We start from the raw sequence: 16,772 nt of genomic DNA on the forward strand, positions 1-16,772 counted from the left end.
CCACCCGCCTCTTTTCTCTCCTAACTTTTAAAAGCATAAGAAACATCTATAAGAGATATTGACAAATGACAGCACAGTATAATCAGCACTAATCATTTCTTTTCCTTTAACACTACATTTCCCACTGGGCTTGTATGTGTAAAATGCCAGCTAAAGCGTCTTGAAGCTAAAAACCCTCTGCTGCATCTCTTTAAGCCTCCTGTAACAGACAGTTATTAGATATTATTCAGTCTGCACCTCCACATTGTGGTTGATCTCTGTCATTCAAGTTCAAGCAGAAATTCCTTTTTTTAACATTCATCCACAGCACATCTGTCTCCAACCAGTTATTTTAATAGGTTATTGTATGTGAGGAGGTCACGACCCTGAGAGTCGAGCAGCTACAGGGAATGCAGCCATTACTAATTTTTATTTCTTGTCTTATGAAAAAAAGGCAACATGACTGTGGCTGTTGATGATTTTAGAAAAATATTATCAATCATAAAACATCAACCTATTTTTGTCACTAGCGATCCAGCATGAGAACAGAGGGATTCTGAATCATCACTTTTAATGAACCTAAATGATTCAGTCTGTTCATCACTATTTCCCTACAACCTTTACTGTTTTCTGTTTTTATTTCCCATCTGTCACAGTAAGTACTCTGACGCTGTCTGTGAAACGAAACTAAGAGAAAAACATCCTCCTGTTCCTGGAGTGTGAACTTCCACTGTCCCAGCTGATGATGGGCTCACTCAGCTGTTACTGTAAAATAAAAGAAACAGCTCTCACTGTTGTTCTGAAGGCAGAAGACTCTTTGTGTCCATCTGGATGAACAAATCTTCAGTCCACTGACTAATACAAAGGGCTTTAACTGGTTTTCCAGTGTTGATGCTCTGTTTCTAAAAGAAAAACCGGAGGAGACACAAAGTGGTAACTTCACAAAAAGGATAAAAAAAAACTTTTTCTATTCATGTAGAGCAAGTAATTAAAAAAGAAGTGGATAAAAGAGCCTCAGCGTATCAAACAGTGTAATAGATTACTGTAGGGACAACTACACTACATGATCCGAGCTGCTGCTGATGATGATGATGATGATGATGATGATGATGATGATTGTCCTGAAAACACTTCAAACCATGTAAATATGGAGGAATCCTAAAAGCACTGCACTTTGGTTTAGTTAAAGTTGAACCCTCGTCGTTTGGTTTCTCTTCGTGTTCGTGTTTAGGTTTTGATTCCGCGGTAAGTTTCGTTTCTGACTCACCTTCTCTCAGCTGGGACTGAAAGCAGCTGATCGCTGCGAGGAGGCGCAGACAGACACAACATGCTGACCTGGGGGGAGCAGAGTCAGCGGGGCTTCTGGATCAAAGACGCCCCGCACACGCACCGCGCCCCGGAGGACGCGGGGGTCCATCACCTGAGGCTCGGGTACCGGGTCGCGGACCTGTCGGCGGGTCTCAACGTGCTGGCTTTTGTCAAAACCAACGGGAACTCGTTCATCATCAGGACAAACGAGAGCAAGGACGGGACGAGGGCGAGGGGGAAGCAGAGTGAGCATCAGAGTGTGTGTGTGTGTGTGTGTGTGTGTGTGTGTGTGTGTGTGTGTGTGTGTGTGTGTGTGCAGTGATGATGACGCCCTGTGTGTGTGTCCCCTGTCCCCAGAGTTTGTCCAGTGGAAGGAGAAGATCCGGGCTGTGAGCTGTGCTGATGACTCTGTCACTCTGCTGTCTGAGAGAGGAGCACTTCTCTGTGTGGACACAGCAAACACTCCACGGTAAGGACACGTCCTCCAGCCTGACCGTGGTTTGTCTCACAGCACATGATGCACAGTCCTCACCTCTCTGTTTCCTGTCCTCTCAGGCCTCTGGCAGCCTTGTGTAACATACCAGTCCAGCAGGTTGCTTGTGGGAGCCAGCATTCACTTGCTCTGACTGCAGGTACTGGCCTTCCTTCCCCCTAATTTAATAAACCACACGTCAACAGAGACATCTTCTACTACCAGCGTGAAGGCTTTGTTTAGTTGTAGATCGATCACATGCAGAGACTGATGCACTGGTGCTCACAGAACCCTGGTGATTGATCCACAGGTGGTCAGGTGTACACATGGGGCCAGGACTCCAGGGGCCAGCTTGGTTTGGGAAAGAGGAAAGCCGGCGCCCGGTCCCCACAACACCTCCGATGTGTGTCAGAGATCCCTGTGGTTCAGGTCTCTGCAGGTGGAGAGCAGAGCTTCATCCTGTCTGTGTCTGGAGGAGTGTTCAGCTGGGGCAGGAACGACTGTGGGCAGCTCGGCCTGGGAGACACAACAGGTGAGAAATATAATAAACATCCAGGTCAAACTGCAGCGTGGTCTAATGAGTCTCTGCTCTGTTCAGTAATATATTTGTTTCCCACAGACAGACACACACCGACGCCTGTTCATAGTTTGAACCTGAAGAAAACTGTTCATGTTTCCTGTGGAAAGGACCACACGGCCACTCTGACCAAGGTTAGTCAGCAAAAGCTGTTAAAACTTTCCTATGTTACAGTTCACTAACAGCTACAGTGTGTGTCCTGGTTTAGTCTCTTTCCTCACTCGTTCCTTTGTGACAACTCAGAAGTTTGTGTATTGTTAAGCTCTGAATCAGTCATGGTGGAACCCACAATTTACCACAACTCATTATCAGTGGAGCAGTAAATAAAGAAAATTATCATAAATTAAATGAATTAATAAAAAAATGGAGATACCAGATACCTTTTTACAGAATTGTAAAACAGTCCTTTCCTCCAGTATTAGATATCATTTAAAGATTATTTTAGGCGTCAGTTTTATTATTTTAAGACGTTCAAACTAGCAGTAACGTTACTTGGCCACTTGTGGTCAGCAGAACCGAGCTGTGCACACAACACAGACACTTGATCACATTTGAAGGTAAAACTGTAGTTTCTTAAATTACTGACTGACCACAAATGCATCCTGCTGTACATGTAAACACTGAATATGTCTGGTGGCCTCCTCAGGATGGGGTCGTGTTTACGTTTGGCTCTGGTCAACATGGACAGCTTGGCCACAACTCATTCAGGAACGAGCTACGACCTCGGCTTGTTGCGGAGCTCTGGGGGGCAAAGGTCATCCAGGTTGCGTGTGGACGGTACAGTGCACTACTGTATCTCTTTATACACAGTAATAAGTGTGTGTTTGTAATTTATCATCAAAAGGTTAATCAAGCTATTAAACAAGAAGTTAATTAAGACTCTTCATTTGTAGCAGTAATTACATGTGAGGACCCCGTAAGTGAAACCTTCCCCCTCACATGCAACCCCCCACCCTTCACCCCTCTGACTATGACTTTACACATGATGCCAACTACATCGTCCGTGTGTATTAGTTAAAGACGACGTTTGTTTTAATCAGTTCAGTTTAAATCAGTTCAATTCAGTTCAGTTCAGTAAGTAAATGTTATTCCCATTTTGATTTTTTTAGAAATTATTTATTTATTTTAAAAAGTTTAAAGTTCAGTCACAATTAGTAGAACTTTCATCATTTTTGTGTTTTAGTACATTTTAAATTTTAAAATGTTTAGAATTATTTTTGCTTCAATTTTCAAATAGTTTTGATGTTGTGACTATTTTCATACTGTAAAGCATTTTAATAAACATCAGTTGTTTTTGTTTTAGTTTCAGTCGGGAATCTGAGAATAATTTCACTTTATCAAATGTCAGGGCTCCAATATTTAGTGTGTTTGTGATCTGCTGTTTTCTCAATCAGATATCACACATTAGTGCTGACAGGGTCCGAGAGGATCTACTCCTTTGGAAGCTGCGAACAGGGGCAGCTGGGACATGGAGACGAGAGTCATCCGTCTGTGCCGCTACGCGTTCAGCTGCCTCAGGGTAAATGTTTATTTATTTTTTTCTAATAACTAAATTAACACATGAGGATGGATTTAACTCAACTCAAGCTCAAGCTGAGATGACATTAATATTCATCACTTATAACTGTAGATGGCGATAATGGTCCCAAAATTAGAAGAATCTTCGCTGGAGGACACTGTTCGTTTGCTACGTGCACGTCTAGTGAGGTACCAACACTAACACATACACACAGACTGTGATGTTAGGACAAGAAGGGAAACATCAACTCAACTAATCTGTTTTGCAGAACGCTCACGAGGAGACAGACGCTGATACTGTCAGCAATGGAACCCAGCACTGTCTTGATGACGTGATTGACAAATGGACCTCTGTATGTGATTTTAAATCATGGAAAAAGATTAAACAGTAAGTAGAATGAACTATTTTTAGCTGATTGTTCATGAAATGGTTCATTTGGTTTGTTTTCTAAGAAAGGTGAACTCTTCACAGGGAAATTCGCAGCATGTTTTCCTCGGCATCCTGTCTGAATAAAAGCTTCCTTGACCAAAGGTAAACGCATTAACACCTCTTCTTTTTGTCTGTTGACTTTACTTTGAGCCATGCTGTGCTGCTACAGGTGGCCAGTACACGTCATGCATGATTCCCACATCGTACATTTGTATAACAGACTTTATAATTGTACTGTTACTAGTTATAATGTTTTACTTCCTTTTGGTTTAAAACCACAAACCTGCAAAAACACTCCCTTCATTTCACGTGCTGCATGATCTTCTTTCCATGTCCTTAGGAGGGATAAACATTTCAAGACCTCTCCAAAGTATCCCGGCTTGAACTTGTCACTTGCACGACGTGCTTTCAGGAAAATCGCAAAGAAGGATGATGTCTTAGCAGAGGTTTGTATAAAAAATGGTCCTTCTGAAAATTAGATACTGTTAAGGTGACACAGTGTGGTTAATTAGTTAACCTGTCTGTCCTTATCACTCTAACAGGTTGAGGATGCTGTCCTGGACTTGCTTCGCTCCCTTACAGCGAAACCAGTGGGAGTGGAGGGCCTGAGGATCCACCTGCTTCTGAACGAGCTTCTGCACGCAATCCAGAAGAACAAACAGCGACACAACTCAAAGCTCACTGAGGCTGTGGCTGCTGCTGTTTTAAACCTGTCTGCTGAAAACCTTCAGGTCATAGGTACTGTCACCCCCACACATATGACATCATCATTATGGTCTTTATCAACAACCTGCAGCAAATGTGAAAAATGTATCTTATTAACAACAGTCTTACTCTTCGTTGTTTTCTCTCTTTACATCATCACTTAATGCTAAGACAAAATATTTTCTTCAGCTGCTTACATTTAAAAGCCGTCAACATGCTTTTATTGTGAAGGTGTCACAGAATGTATTTGTCTCTGTGACTAATTTGGCCAATTCTCTAAAGCGTGTCCACACGACAAGGAAAAGTTAAACAGCCACAGTGATCTGTTAGATAAAAGTTCAGGCTGCATATCTAATGACAACTGCACCATGCTCAGTATGTACGCAGAACACTCTTCATTTGAATGGTTGTGATGTATCAGTGCAGATCTCTGTGCTGTCTTCATCAGGGAACTGGTGGTCCTCACTGTCGCATCGCACCATGGTTAAATATGTTAAGGTGTGGAAGCAGGCCCTCTCAGTGCTCCTGTCCTCTAAGCCGGTCCTTCACAACTCGGGAGTCAGAAACCTGCTTCTTGTTCTCCAGTACATGTACAATGTACGTAACTATATATGTCTCACAACATAATCCTATAGCCAATAGTAACCAATAATCTTGTGCATTCGTGCTACAAAGCGAAGCTTTGTACTTGTTTAAAATCTCATCTAACATTTCTAACACTTGTTTTAAAGGCCAACAGCAGAGTTACAGAAGCTCAAAGGATCCCAGACAGTGATTTTTGCTTGATGATTGACGCAGAGTTTCTTCGTGAGGATCTGCTGCTTTGGCGTTCACAGTCAAAACGCAGGGTAAAGGAACTAGTCTTAAATGGTTTGAAGAGTTAAAATTGTGTGTTCTGTACCACATCATTAATGCACTTCATGATGCTTTCAGACTTTTCAGTATATTGATGTAAATCTGTGATCTTCAGTCATATTCATGGATTGTTCACCATGAACAACTGTTTGTTTTTTCCTTTTAGAGAGTGTCTGTTGAGCCACTCATCCTCTGTAGCTTTCCGATCGTGATGGATCTACAATCAAAACAAATGGTCTTTGACATGAATGCTGACTTCAGCAAGGTAACTGAACTATTAATGTGGGCCTGAGGGACAAGAACTAGCCTTAACACACAATATTTCCAGAGTCAAGAAATCACCAAAAGACTCTTTTTGTTATTTGTGCATGTTAACACAACACACTCATCTGAACTATGAGAAAGGAAATCATGAACTTTCTTCCAGGATGAAGCAGTGCAGCAGTCCTTTTGCGACTTGTTTTGGGAATTTGGATTTCTTTCGTTCCCATCTCCTCAAGACATATTCTTTAAGCTGGACCTGAGACGAGCATCAGTTTTTGAAGACACCTTTAAACAACTGGCTGCTGTTGATCACAGTGACTACAAGAGGCGACTTTTGGTAAAATAGTTGTGATCTGATACACTAGTTACACCACAAGAGTTGTAGTAATTATTCACTCGGGTTCTATCCTTCTGTCTTCTAGGTGTATTTTGATGGACATGTTACACTGGATAATCTACAGGTCCACATTAAAGACCTTTTTTATGAAGTCTTTTATGAGATAATGTCTGAAGAATCCAGAATGTTTATGTTCAACGACTCCAAAACTCTGGCATGGTTCCCGTCCAACGTAAGATGTTAATCTTCTTGAAAAAGTAATAGATTACTGTGATTTCAGATCTTCAGAAACCCTCATCAAATGTTAATCATCAATCCTATATTTTGTCAATAAAACCAGTGGATTTCAAATTTTCTTGTCTTTACCATTAACACCAGACAATTTTGAAGCAGCAGATGTACTTCCTGTTTGGGGTTCTGTGTGGCTTGGCCTTGTACAACCAGTGCATCATATACTTACCCTTCCCACGGGTTCTGTTCAAGAAGCTGCTCGGTGTAAAACCTTCACTGGAGGATATGATGGAGTTCAGCCCAAGTGTTGGGAGGTCAGTGGAAATCACAAAAAATGCAGATTTAGTGCAGATTTTTCAGAGCATCTTGTACAGCACCTGAATAATATTGATTTTCTTCTGTTTCAAGGAGTCTGAAGGACATCCTGGAAGTCTACGAAGATGATGACATTGAAAACCTGTACATTGACTTTTCAGTGGGTGTTTACAGATGGCCAATAACCTATGCCATTTCTCCTCTTTCTGATATTCACTACCCATGATCATCCTAATCATCATTTCTCAAGCACTCACTTCATCATATTCTTTCTGAACAGATCGACTGGGATGGGAGAAAGGTAGACCTCGATCCTGAAAATCCTGAAAAGCCAGTGACAGGTCAAAATAAGTAAGAACCATTAATTCATTACTTACTACTATATTTATGTGAAGAAATCTATAAAAAAATGAAAGCTAGTGTGCTTTTTGTTAGCATTTCATGTTTCATGTTACTTTGTATTTATTATTTAATATAAAAGCTAAGATATAACATATAAATGTTGTCAATATGTGGCACTTAATAAAGTAGAAGTAGTTTTACTTAGGTGTAAGTGATTTGCATCAGTTATGCTGGAAATAAAGTTAATGATTTAACAGGCGTGTTTTGTTGATTTAAAACTTTCAACTTCTAAACAGGAAGGAGTTTGTTGAAGCCTACGTGAATTATGCCTTCAACACATCAGTGGAGAGTGTGTTCCAGGAGTTCAAACAAGGCTTCTTCCGAGTGTGTGACCAGGATTTGGTGAAGCTGTTCAGGCCAGTGGAGCTGCAGGGAGTGCTGGTGGGCAAAGACTTCAATGACTGGGCAAGACTGAAAGAGGTACAGTACCTTCAACAACAGCTTGTTGTTATCTCTGCAACTGCAACTGAGCTTTTACATTCGCTTTATTTTAACACTACAATAAGTGTTGTTTTTACTATGTTTGCTGTAACCAGAAAACAGGTTATGAGGGGGACTACCATGATGGCCACCCTACCATACAGATGTTTTGGGAGGTTTTTGATGAACTGAGCAAAGAACAGAAGAAAACTTTTCTCTGTAAGTATCTTACTACAGTGAAGAAATAAATAATATTAGTAATGGAAAGAAACTCATCGCTGGACACTATTTAAGTAAAAATGTTACAGTATGTATATTATGTTATCACACAGAACTATACTATGTATGTCTGGTATTGTTGCATAGTACAGTAGGTGGTGTAGAGGGTGAAACATTGAGCTTTGATAGTTTGCAAATATAAATAAATGAAAAAGTATGAAACTCACTTCCGCTTTTCTCTTTACTAGGGTTTGTGACAGGTTTTGAAAGGGTGCCTATTCTTGGCATGAAAAACACTATGACCATCAAGGTTAAAACAGTCCAGGACGACTCATATGACCGGTACTACCCTGAGACGCATACATGTTCCTCACTCCTGGAGCTGCCCATGTACTCAACCAAAGAGATCATGCAGATTAAGCTGACAGAGGCCCTGAGCAAAAATACAAGAATCATCAAGTGAGGATGGGACTGTGTGTCCACTTTATCTGTCCTGAACAGAGGACGTAACGCTGTGACAGAGCACTTTGTAAATGACACTAAGGATTTAAAACGTTTAAATCCTATGTGACGACGTGTGTTTAAATAGTAAAATCTGTTTTATATATGTTCCAGGAAAATATTACAGTAATATATTTGAACAACTGATTTTTCTGTACAGAAGATTCTAAGGTATGATATATATGTGTGGGAGAAATGTTACATACAAAAGACATCAGACATTAAAGCTGATACTATTGCAAAAGCTGTAATGTGACAGAATGTTTGTGTCAATAAAAACAAAGCTTTCTGTGCGTCTTCTGAAGATTGCAACGTTAAATCAGTTCCCTGATGAAACAGTTTAATTCAGCTGTTGAATTTCTGGTCAATATAACTGTGACAACCACAGTCCATCACTCTTTATCATTACCTGCAGTATATTCACACTTTCAAACACACAGCAGCGTTGAAGCCAAAAGGGCATCAGACTTGTTAGAACAAACAATGTGAGGCGCTGTTCTCAGCTAGATTAAGATATTGTCTAATGCCAAATCATTTAACTCATAATTATGAGTCTAGTGTGATACGAAATAAGCATTATTATCTTTAAATTATGTACAAGCCTTAGAGATGTACCCTGTGGTGACGGCAGCATTGTTTAGTTATGGGTTATTATGTTAAATGGCAAAAGTATTAAAGATTTATTGACAGGCACCTTCATGTGGATGAATAATATAATAAATATCATTTTCTTTTTCTCACAGTCTTCAATTATTTTTAATTATGGAACTGTTACTGCTGGTCCTGTATTTTACTCACTGGAGATATTGTAATAATAATAATAATAATAATATGTCACTGTATATTGCATTAATAAAATTCCAAATGTGTCTCTTTGAACTAAGGCTTGGTCTAATGTTGTCTTTATATTTAATATTGGCCAATGCATATTTGAAACTATAACAAAATAACAGGTAGAGAGAGCATTGTGAGAATATTCCACAAGTAAAAGACCTGCAGTGTAAAATGTGAAAAACACAATCGATTATCAGATATAAAATGAACTTTTTATTAGTAAGCAAGTTGCACAATGTAACAACTGTAGCTAAATACTGACGATGAGCTTAACAAAGGAGTGGATTGAGGTTTTAGCAGGAACACCAGCAGTGAGTCAACAACTTGACTTTCACTTTCTGTTTCCCTTCTTATCTCTGATTCCCTAACTTTAGGTTTTGTTTTCCATTCCTCACAGCAGGGTTTGCATAATAAGCTCATAAGGTTTCATTTCTGACTGACTCATAAAAAGCAGCAGTCCGTTCTCCAGAGTCACTTCAGCAAAATGTTTTCGTGGGGAGAGAACTGTCAGCAGGGCTTTCGATTGAGAGATGGCTCAAACGTCTCAACAGCTGACGGGGTTCACTTTTTAAACCTCGGTTACCACATCAGGGATCTGTCAGCAGGTCACAGCGTGCTGGCCTTTGTCAAAACCAATGGAGAAGCGTTCATCATTCACACTAATGAGCACGATGGGAGAAGAGCCAGAGGAAAACAAAGTGAGCATCACTCTTTAATAGCTGTTTTTATCCGGTTTTGAACGGGAAGGTGTGTTTCATTGATCCACTGTCCCCTGCTGTCCTCTTTCAGAGGTTGTTAAATGTAAGGAGAAGATTCAGGCTGTGAGTTGTGGGGATGACACGGTCACGCTGCTGTCTGAGAGAGGCACAGTTCTCTGTGTGTCCAGATCTAAGGGTTCGTCTCCGTGGTAAGCAGAAACAAAGCAGAGTACAGCTCGACAGATTTTAGACGATGTGGTTTTTGTTTTGTTTTGATTTGTTGGTTGATTTTGTCTGATGCAAAATCAGGATTTTCCTTCAAAGTGAGTTCCGCTGATTATTATAGAAGTAAGTAAATGAGCAGTGCTGCTTTCTGTTGTTGCAGCACTCCAGACGCTTTGCGGAGCATACCTGTTTCTCAGATGGCCTGTGGGAGCCAGCACTCTGTAGCTCTAACCAAAGGTACAGTGAACTGCTGCTAATGTAGAAGTGTTATATGTTTTATTACCACATACAAACAGTGATGTAGTCAAGACCTGGACACAGATATTAAACTCATAGGATGCCACTAATGTGTAAAAATGAACATGTTATGCTTTTGATTAAACAAAATATAAAACCAGGTGAAAAAAGACCAGATTGTTGAAGCAGATTACAGCATTTCAGAGTACACCGGTGCTCAAAGATTCATTTCTCCAAAGATGGTCAGGTGTACACATGGGGCCAGGACTCCAGGGGCCAGCTTGGTTTGGGAAAGAGGATATCCGGCGTCCGGTCCCCACAACACCTCCGATGTGTGTCAGAGATCCCTGTGGTTCAGGTCTCTGCAGGTGGAGAGCAGAGCTTCATCCTGTCTGTGTCTGGAGGACTGTTCAGCTGGGGCAGGAACGACTGTGGGCAGCTCGGCCTGGGAGACACAACAGGTAAAAACAGGATATTTTATATTTAGAAACAGCCTCTTATATAGTGCTCTGCGACATGTGACCCTAATAATCAAATCCATTCCACAGACAGACACACACCTACACCTGTACGTCACCTCAACATGAAGAAAACTGTTCATGTTTCCTGTGGAAAGGACCACACGGCCACTTTGACCAAGGTTAGTCAGCAAAAGCTTTCTGATGCTGCTGCGTTGTAACCTTGACCCTAACACATTTTATTATTATTGGAAAAGAGAATAAAAACAAGAAACTTAACTTAGTATTACAAGTATCTAGATAGTTGTTCTTAATCCACACTCGTCTGGTTGCCTCCTCAGGATGGTGCAGTGTTTACATTTGGCTCTGGTCAACATGGACAGCTTGGCCACAACTCATTCAGGAACGAGCTACGACCTCGGCTTGTTGCAGAGCTCTGGGGGGCAAAGGTCATCCAGGTTGCGTGTGGACGGTACAGTACAATAATTCTACACTATATTTGTGGATGCAGTTCCATCACCACACAAATACCACTTAAATCTCATTCCTTCATAATTTATGACTGTAGAGAATTTGAACCCTTTCTTTGCAGCTTATTATTTATCATTTTGCATCTTTCTTGTGTCGATCTTTCATCACTTATAGGTCACTACTGTACATTAGATAAAGTATGAAAACATGAAATAACATTTATGCTGTTTTCTTAATCAGATATCACACATTAGTGCTGACAGACTCCAGGAGGGTCTACTCGTGTGGGGATGGTGAGCAAGGGCAGCTGGGACATGGAGAGAGTCGTGCCTTCGTGCCACTGCGTGTTCAACTGCCACGAGGTCATTACACATGAAATAAATGATGACCTCAATCAAATAAAGTCAAATCTATGTATAGAACAGTGGATTGAGTTCCTTTCAAACCAAACCAAACCATTAATTCTGACCTGTGTTCTACTAAAAATCACAGACGCCACTGATGATCTCAAACTTAGGAACATCTACGCAGGAGGAGACTGCTCTTTTGCAACATGCGTGTCTAATGAGGTACCGACATGAATTCTGTACATCTGGTACAGACCTTAATTGTTGAATAATATCATTACACCAGTCGTTTATACATATGAAGTGAGTTTTGTGAAACAGTCATGAACTCTTTGCTGCTTCTTCAGGATGTTCTGCAAACGCCAAACGCTGACACGACGAACAACGTAACACAGAACTCCATTGATGAAATGATCACAGAATGGACCTCTGAAAGCAACTTACAATCACAGAAAAAGATTAAAGGGTGGGTATAGTGCAGTATTGGTTATTGATCTTCTAAATATGATTGATCGTTGTATTCTTTGATACATTTTAAGATCCCCCTCAAATGTTCACCCTCACAGGAAAATCCTGAGGATGTTTTCCTCTGCATCCTGTGTGAACCAAAGCTTCCTGGACCAACGGTAAATACTGATTTTCTGTGTATGATTATTATCTCTTCCTGTGATCTGTTGATTTACATTTCATGTACCTCTGTACTCTTGTGTTCTTAGCAATGATAAACATTTCCAGACCTCACCAAAGTACTCTGGCTTAGACTTAACACTTGCCCGAAAGAAACTGAAGCAACTGGCAAAGAAGGACGTTTTAGACGAGGTTTGTTACAGAAATATGACTTTATATGTTGAGACGGATCGAGAATTAAGAAGGAAACATGGGAATTTGCTTTAAAAAATATTTTAAAGAAGTTATTTTCTGTCAACAGGTTGAGATTGTTGTTCTGCAGTTACTTCCCTCTCTTAATGAAAAACCAGTGGGCGTGGAGGGGCTGAGGATCTACCTGCTTCTCAACGAGCTTCTCTATGTGATGCAGACACACAGACACCAACCAGGCACAGCGCTCGCAGTGGCAGCTGCTGGTGCCATGCAAAAACTGTCTGCTGAAAGCCTCGAGACCATAGGTAGATAACTGAACTGCTAATTATTCGTCTTAATCTAATTATTAAGTTAAATTAAACAGTATGTGAATGTAACAGTTAGTACACGTCCTCATGTTCTGTTACACTGGTCAACTATAGAGACCCCAAGTTGTTCCAATATGTCCAGGCCAGCCTCATTTTCATTAGCAATGCAATCCACCATTACACTTTTGTAAGAACATAATCTTCTTTAAAAGCAGCCACTAATCTAAATATTGGATAAATAATGATATTAGATTGTTAATATACTTCTACTTAACACACTGAGTAAGTCACACACCATAATGTTGAAAAGGCTCATCGCCCGGCTGGCCTGTTTGGGTTTTTCAGAGGGGATGTCTTACTTCTGGACAAATATAAATTATTAAATGAGTATACTCTATATCATAAGCAGAGACCTTATTTAATGAGCAAGGACATTTTAAAAGAGCGTTTTTATCATTTTTAAAATTCTATTTAAATTTTATTTAAAAATGAAATTAAATTTTTCTCCATGTTGTCTTTCTCAGGGGACTGGTGGTCCTCACTTCCAGCATCCACTATGGCTAAATACGTGAAGGTGTGGAAACAGGCCCTCTCAGCGATCCTGGCTGACTCTGAAGTCACTTCTGGAGTAAAGAACCTGCTCCAAGTCCTCCAGCATATGTACAATGTTAGTGGCACCAGTCTATTTTTCATTTTAAACAGAGAGTAACCTACGGTCAAATTTACAGGTATTCTGTCTGTTTCTGAATTTTTCCTAACATAAATATCTTGAAGGTCAACAACAGAATTGCAGGACGGCAGAGAATCCCTGAAAAAACCTACTGTTTGGGAATCAACACAGTTCTTCTTCAAGAGGATTTGAGGTGCCTGAAGGCAAAAAGCGAGGTAAATGAGTACAACTGCAAAAACATAGTTTGAGTAGATCTTGATGGTAGTCAAGTACCTCTCCGTACTTATTGGTAGATGTTAAGCACTGGTATGTTCCTGAATTATTATTTAATTGATCTTATCTTATTTTTCAGGATATGAATTGTCAGCCACTTTTCCTATGTAACTTCCCATTTGTGATGGATCTGAAATCAAAGAAAATGGCCTTTGACATCAACGCTGGATGGACCATGGTAACCTGAATCTAGAACCCTCTGATGAATCAGCTTGTATCAGTGTGTTGTGAGAGTGTGTTATCAGACTGATAAAATGTGGGTGCCATTTATGAAATGGCTATTTCATTATGAAGCTGTTTTAACAATATTTGTTTAAATTAACAAGGGATAAAATGCAGTTTGTGTTAGAAATAATGTTTTGAATTGTATTATAGAGACAACACCAGATGAAAATCAGTGTGTCTGAATCTCCTTACTTTGAACTGAGGCTGAAGCGAGCATCACTTCTGAAAGGCTGTTTGACACAGCTGACCACTGCTAATCAAAGGGCCCTCAAGAAGCCACTTGTGGTAAATATTTCCCTTTGAGCTTCTTTTCAAACCATAGTCATGTTAATTTGTGATAAGTCTCATGTCACTGGGTGAACCTTTGCCTTTCAGGTGTATTTTGATGAAGACACAAAGGTCACAGATGTCTACAAAAGAGACTTTTTTCACCACCTGTTCGGAGACATGGTGTCTGCTGAATCAGGGATGTTCATGTTTAATGACTCCAAAACACTGGCGTGGTTCCCCTGCAAAGTAAGACTCTGTGCTTTTATACAAAAGTAATATTTGAACCACAGTGGAACAAGACTCTGCTTAAAATCAATCAACAGCTTTCTGAGATGTTGACTGTTTTTCATGTTCATCCCACAGACGACAGAGGAGGACAGAACAAACTTCTTCCTGTTTGGGGTTCTGTGTGGCTTGGCTTTGTACAACCAGTGCATCATTCACTTACCCTTCCCACGGGTTCTGTTCAAGAAGCTGCTGGATATAAAACCGACACTTGAGGACATGATGGAGTTCAGCCCAGTTGTTGGAAAGTCAGTACTCTACATGTACATGTGTTTCTGGTTTTACATTGTGATTTCTGAAAGGTGGCAGTACTTTGGAAATAATGGCACAGGAAACAAGTGAACAATTCTGAATTTCATTTTTAAGGACCCTGACGTGCATGTTGGACTATGAAGATGATGTCATAGAAGATTTGGACCAGTGTTTTGAGGTCAGTGTTGATGGTTCTCATTTATCTCCTGTGACAGCCTTACAGTTGCAGTGGTGTCACTAACATCTTCCTTTTCATAATGAACAGATCAGCTGGGGTGGGATGGAAGTTGACCTTGATCCCCAAAATCCTGGAAAGCCAGTGACAGGCCAAAATAAGTAAGACAGTCATTATCTCATTATCTAATATCTAATTAACAGTGTGTATAGTCCCTGTGTTTGGAGAATTAAAACTTAAACCTCCTAAACAGGAAGGAGTTTGTTGAGGCCTACGTGAATCACGTCTTCAACACATCAGTGGAGGGTGTGTTCCAAGAGTTCAGGCGAGGCTTTTTCCAGGTGTGCGACGAGAATCTGGTGAAGCTGTTTCGACCGGAGGAGCTGCAGGGAGTGCTGGTGGGCCAAGACGTCTATGACTGGGCAAAGCTGAGACAGGTGCCTTTAAAAGCAAGAGCTCCACGTGTATTTATCTTCATAAGTGCTGTTTGACATCCTTTATGTATTTGACTGGTGTTTTTTATTTATTTAGAACACACATTATGAGTGGATGTACCATGCTGCCCACCCAACCATACAGATGTTTTGGGAGGTTTTTGATGAACTATCTGAGGAACAGAAGAAAGATTTTCTTTGTAAGTACTATGTACAATTTTACGAACTCTATTATATCTGTTTACCTGTTATTTATTTGTTAAAATGTGGTGTAACAGGGCAGCACCATGTAGAAGTGTAACAATGACTAATCGTATATAGACTGAAACATTTTATTTCTATGTATTCGTCATGTTTAATTTTATTCATTTCATCATGTTTATTAGAAACACAGTGCATGTTGGTAGCTTGTTAATTTGTTTCAGTCAAAGTTTAAAGCATGTTATGTGGTGGAACTCCACTGGTGTTCTTCAGGGTTCCTGACTGGTTTTAGGAAGGTTCCTATTCTTGGAATGGACCAGATAAAGATGCTGATTCGACTGAAGTTTATCCAGAGCGGCTCCTATGATCAACACTTCCCCGAGTCTTTGACGTGTCACTCTTATCTGGACCTGCCCTTGTATTCATCCAAGGAGATCATGCGGAGCAGACTGATACAGGCTCTGATACCAGAGAGAACATTCCTGATGTGATGTTTGATCATCAGCTACCCGACACATGGCAGATTTACTGTACCCATGATGAAGACAGAGTGGCCTTGTTTTAAATATTACCTCTCCAGCTGTACCTCTGGAAAAAAATAAATCACCGTACTGACCTGACTTGACATAATAGAGCACTTTGAAAGCGCAGCATTGGCAGCCATTCCTCCAGCATCATTTAAAATACAGATTATTTAAGTTATTTTACAATCTAATATAAAAATCTAATATAGACCTGCTGTGATAAATGTTATTTTGAGATTATAATGTTATTTATGTGTGAAAGAGGTGTCAGCTCTGTTTAATGTAGGAGCTCACATATTGTGGTTCTGTTGTAATATTCTACTATATAGTGAATGAAGTAAATGGGGTGAGACTAACTATTGAGTTTTACATAAAGTATGTAAATTAGGTGTAATTTTGAAGGATTTTTACCTTTGTCATTACCTTTGCACTACATTTGGTTTGTGATTCATTCCATTGAAAATAGTTCTGCTCTTTTTGAATCAATAAGAAATCTGAAATATTTATCACAAATAAAATGTGTAATTTGAAAA

General features: G+C 40.1%; 2 protein-coding genes across 2 annotated transcripts; both read left to right on the plus strand.

Moving 5' to 3' along the window:
* Nucleotides 1-1,306: 1,306 nt before the first annotated feature.
* On the plus strand, nucleotides 1,307-9,269 carry LOC113166397 (probable E3 ubiquitin-protein ligase HERC3). The gene is made up of 23 exons (XM_026366505.1): nucleotides 1,307-1,532; nucleotides 1,645-1,756; nucleotides 1,843-1,919; nucleotides 2,070-2,291; nucleotides 2,379-2,470; nucleotides 2,983-3,113; nucleotides 3,731-3,855; nucleotides 3,967-4,043; nucleotides 4,124-4,242; nucleotides 4,327-4,386; nucleotides 4,625-4,730; nucleotides 4,827-5,022; nucleotides 5,438-5,586; nucleotides 5,721-5,837; nucleotides 6,011-6,109; nucleotides 6,272-6,445; nucleotides 6,531-6,677; nucleotides 6,824-6,990; nucleotides 7,085-7,151; nucleotides 7,272-7,342; nucleotides 7,630-7,813; nucleotides 7,930-8,032; nucleotides 8,281-9,269. The coding sequence occupies exons 1-23, from the start codon at nucleotides 1,307-1,309 to the stop codon at nucleotides 8,493-8,495; spliced, it is 3,036 nt and encodes a 1,011-aa protein (XP_026222290.1). The 3' UTR covers nucleotides 8,496-9,269.
* A 505-nt stretch (nucleotides 9,270-9,774) lies between these two features.
* On the plus strand, nucleotides 9,775-16,772 carry LOC113166447 (probable E3 ubiquitin-protein ligase HERC4). Its single transcript, XM_026366584.1, has 23 exons — nucleotides 9,775-10,065; nucleotides 10,157-10,274; nucleotides 10,451-10,527; nucleotides 10,767-10,988; nucleotides 11,076-11,167; nucleotides 11,327-11,457; nucleotides 11,697-11,818; nucleotides 11,949-12,025; nucleotides 12,151-12,269; nucleotides 12,370-12,429; nucleotides 12,520-12,622; nucleotides 12,732-12,927; nucleotides 13,455-13,597; nucleotides 13,705-13,815; nucleotides 13,953-14,051; nucleotides 14,249-14,383; nucleotides 14,474-14,614; nucleotides 14,732-14,901; nucleotides 15,020-15,083; nucleotides 15,171-15,241; nucleotides 15,334-15,517; nucleotides 15,612-15,714; nucleotides 15,989-16,772. The coding sequence occupies exons 1-23, from the start codon at nucleotides 9,852-9,854 to the stop codon at nucleotides 16,204-16,206; spliced, it is 2,970 nt and encodes a 989-aa protein (XP_026222369.1). The 5' UTR covers nucleotides 9,775-9,851; the 3' UTR covers nucleotides 16,207-16,772.

Source organism: Anabas testudineus, chromosome 6, assembly GCF_900324465.2.
Source record: "Anabas testudineus chromosome 6, fAnaTes1.2, whole genome shotgun sequence".
Taxonomy (NCBI): Eukaryota; Metazoa; Chordata; class Actinopteri; order Anabantiformes; family Anabantidae; genus Anabas; species Anabas testudineus.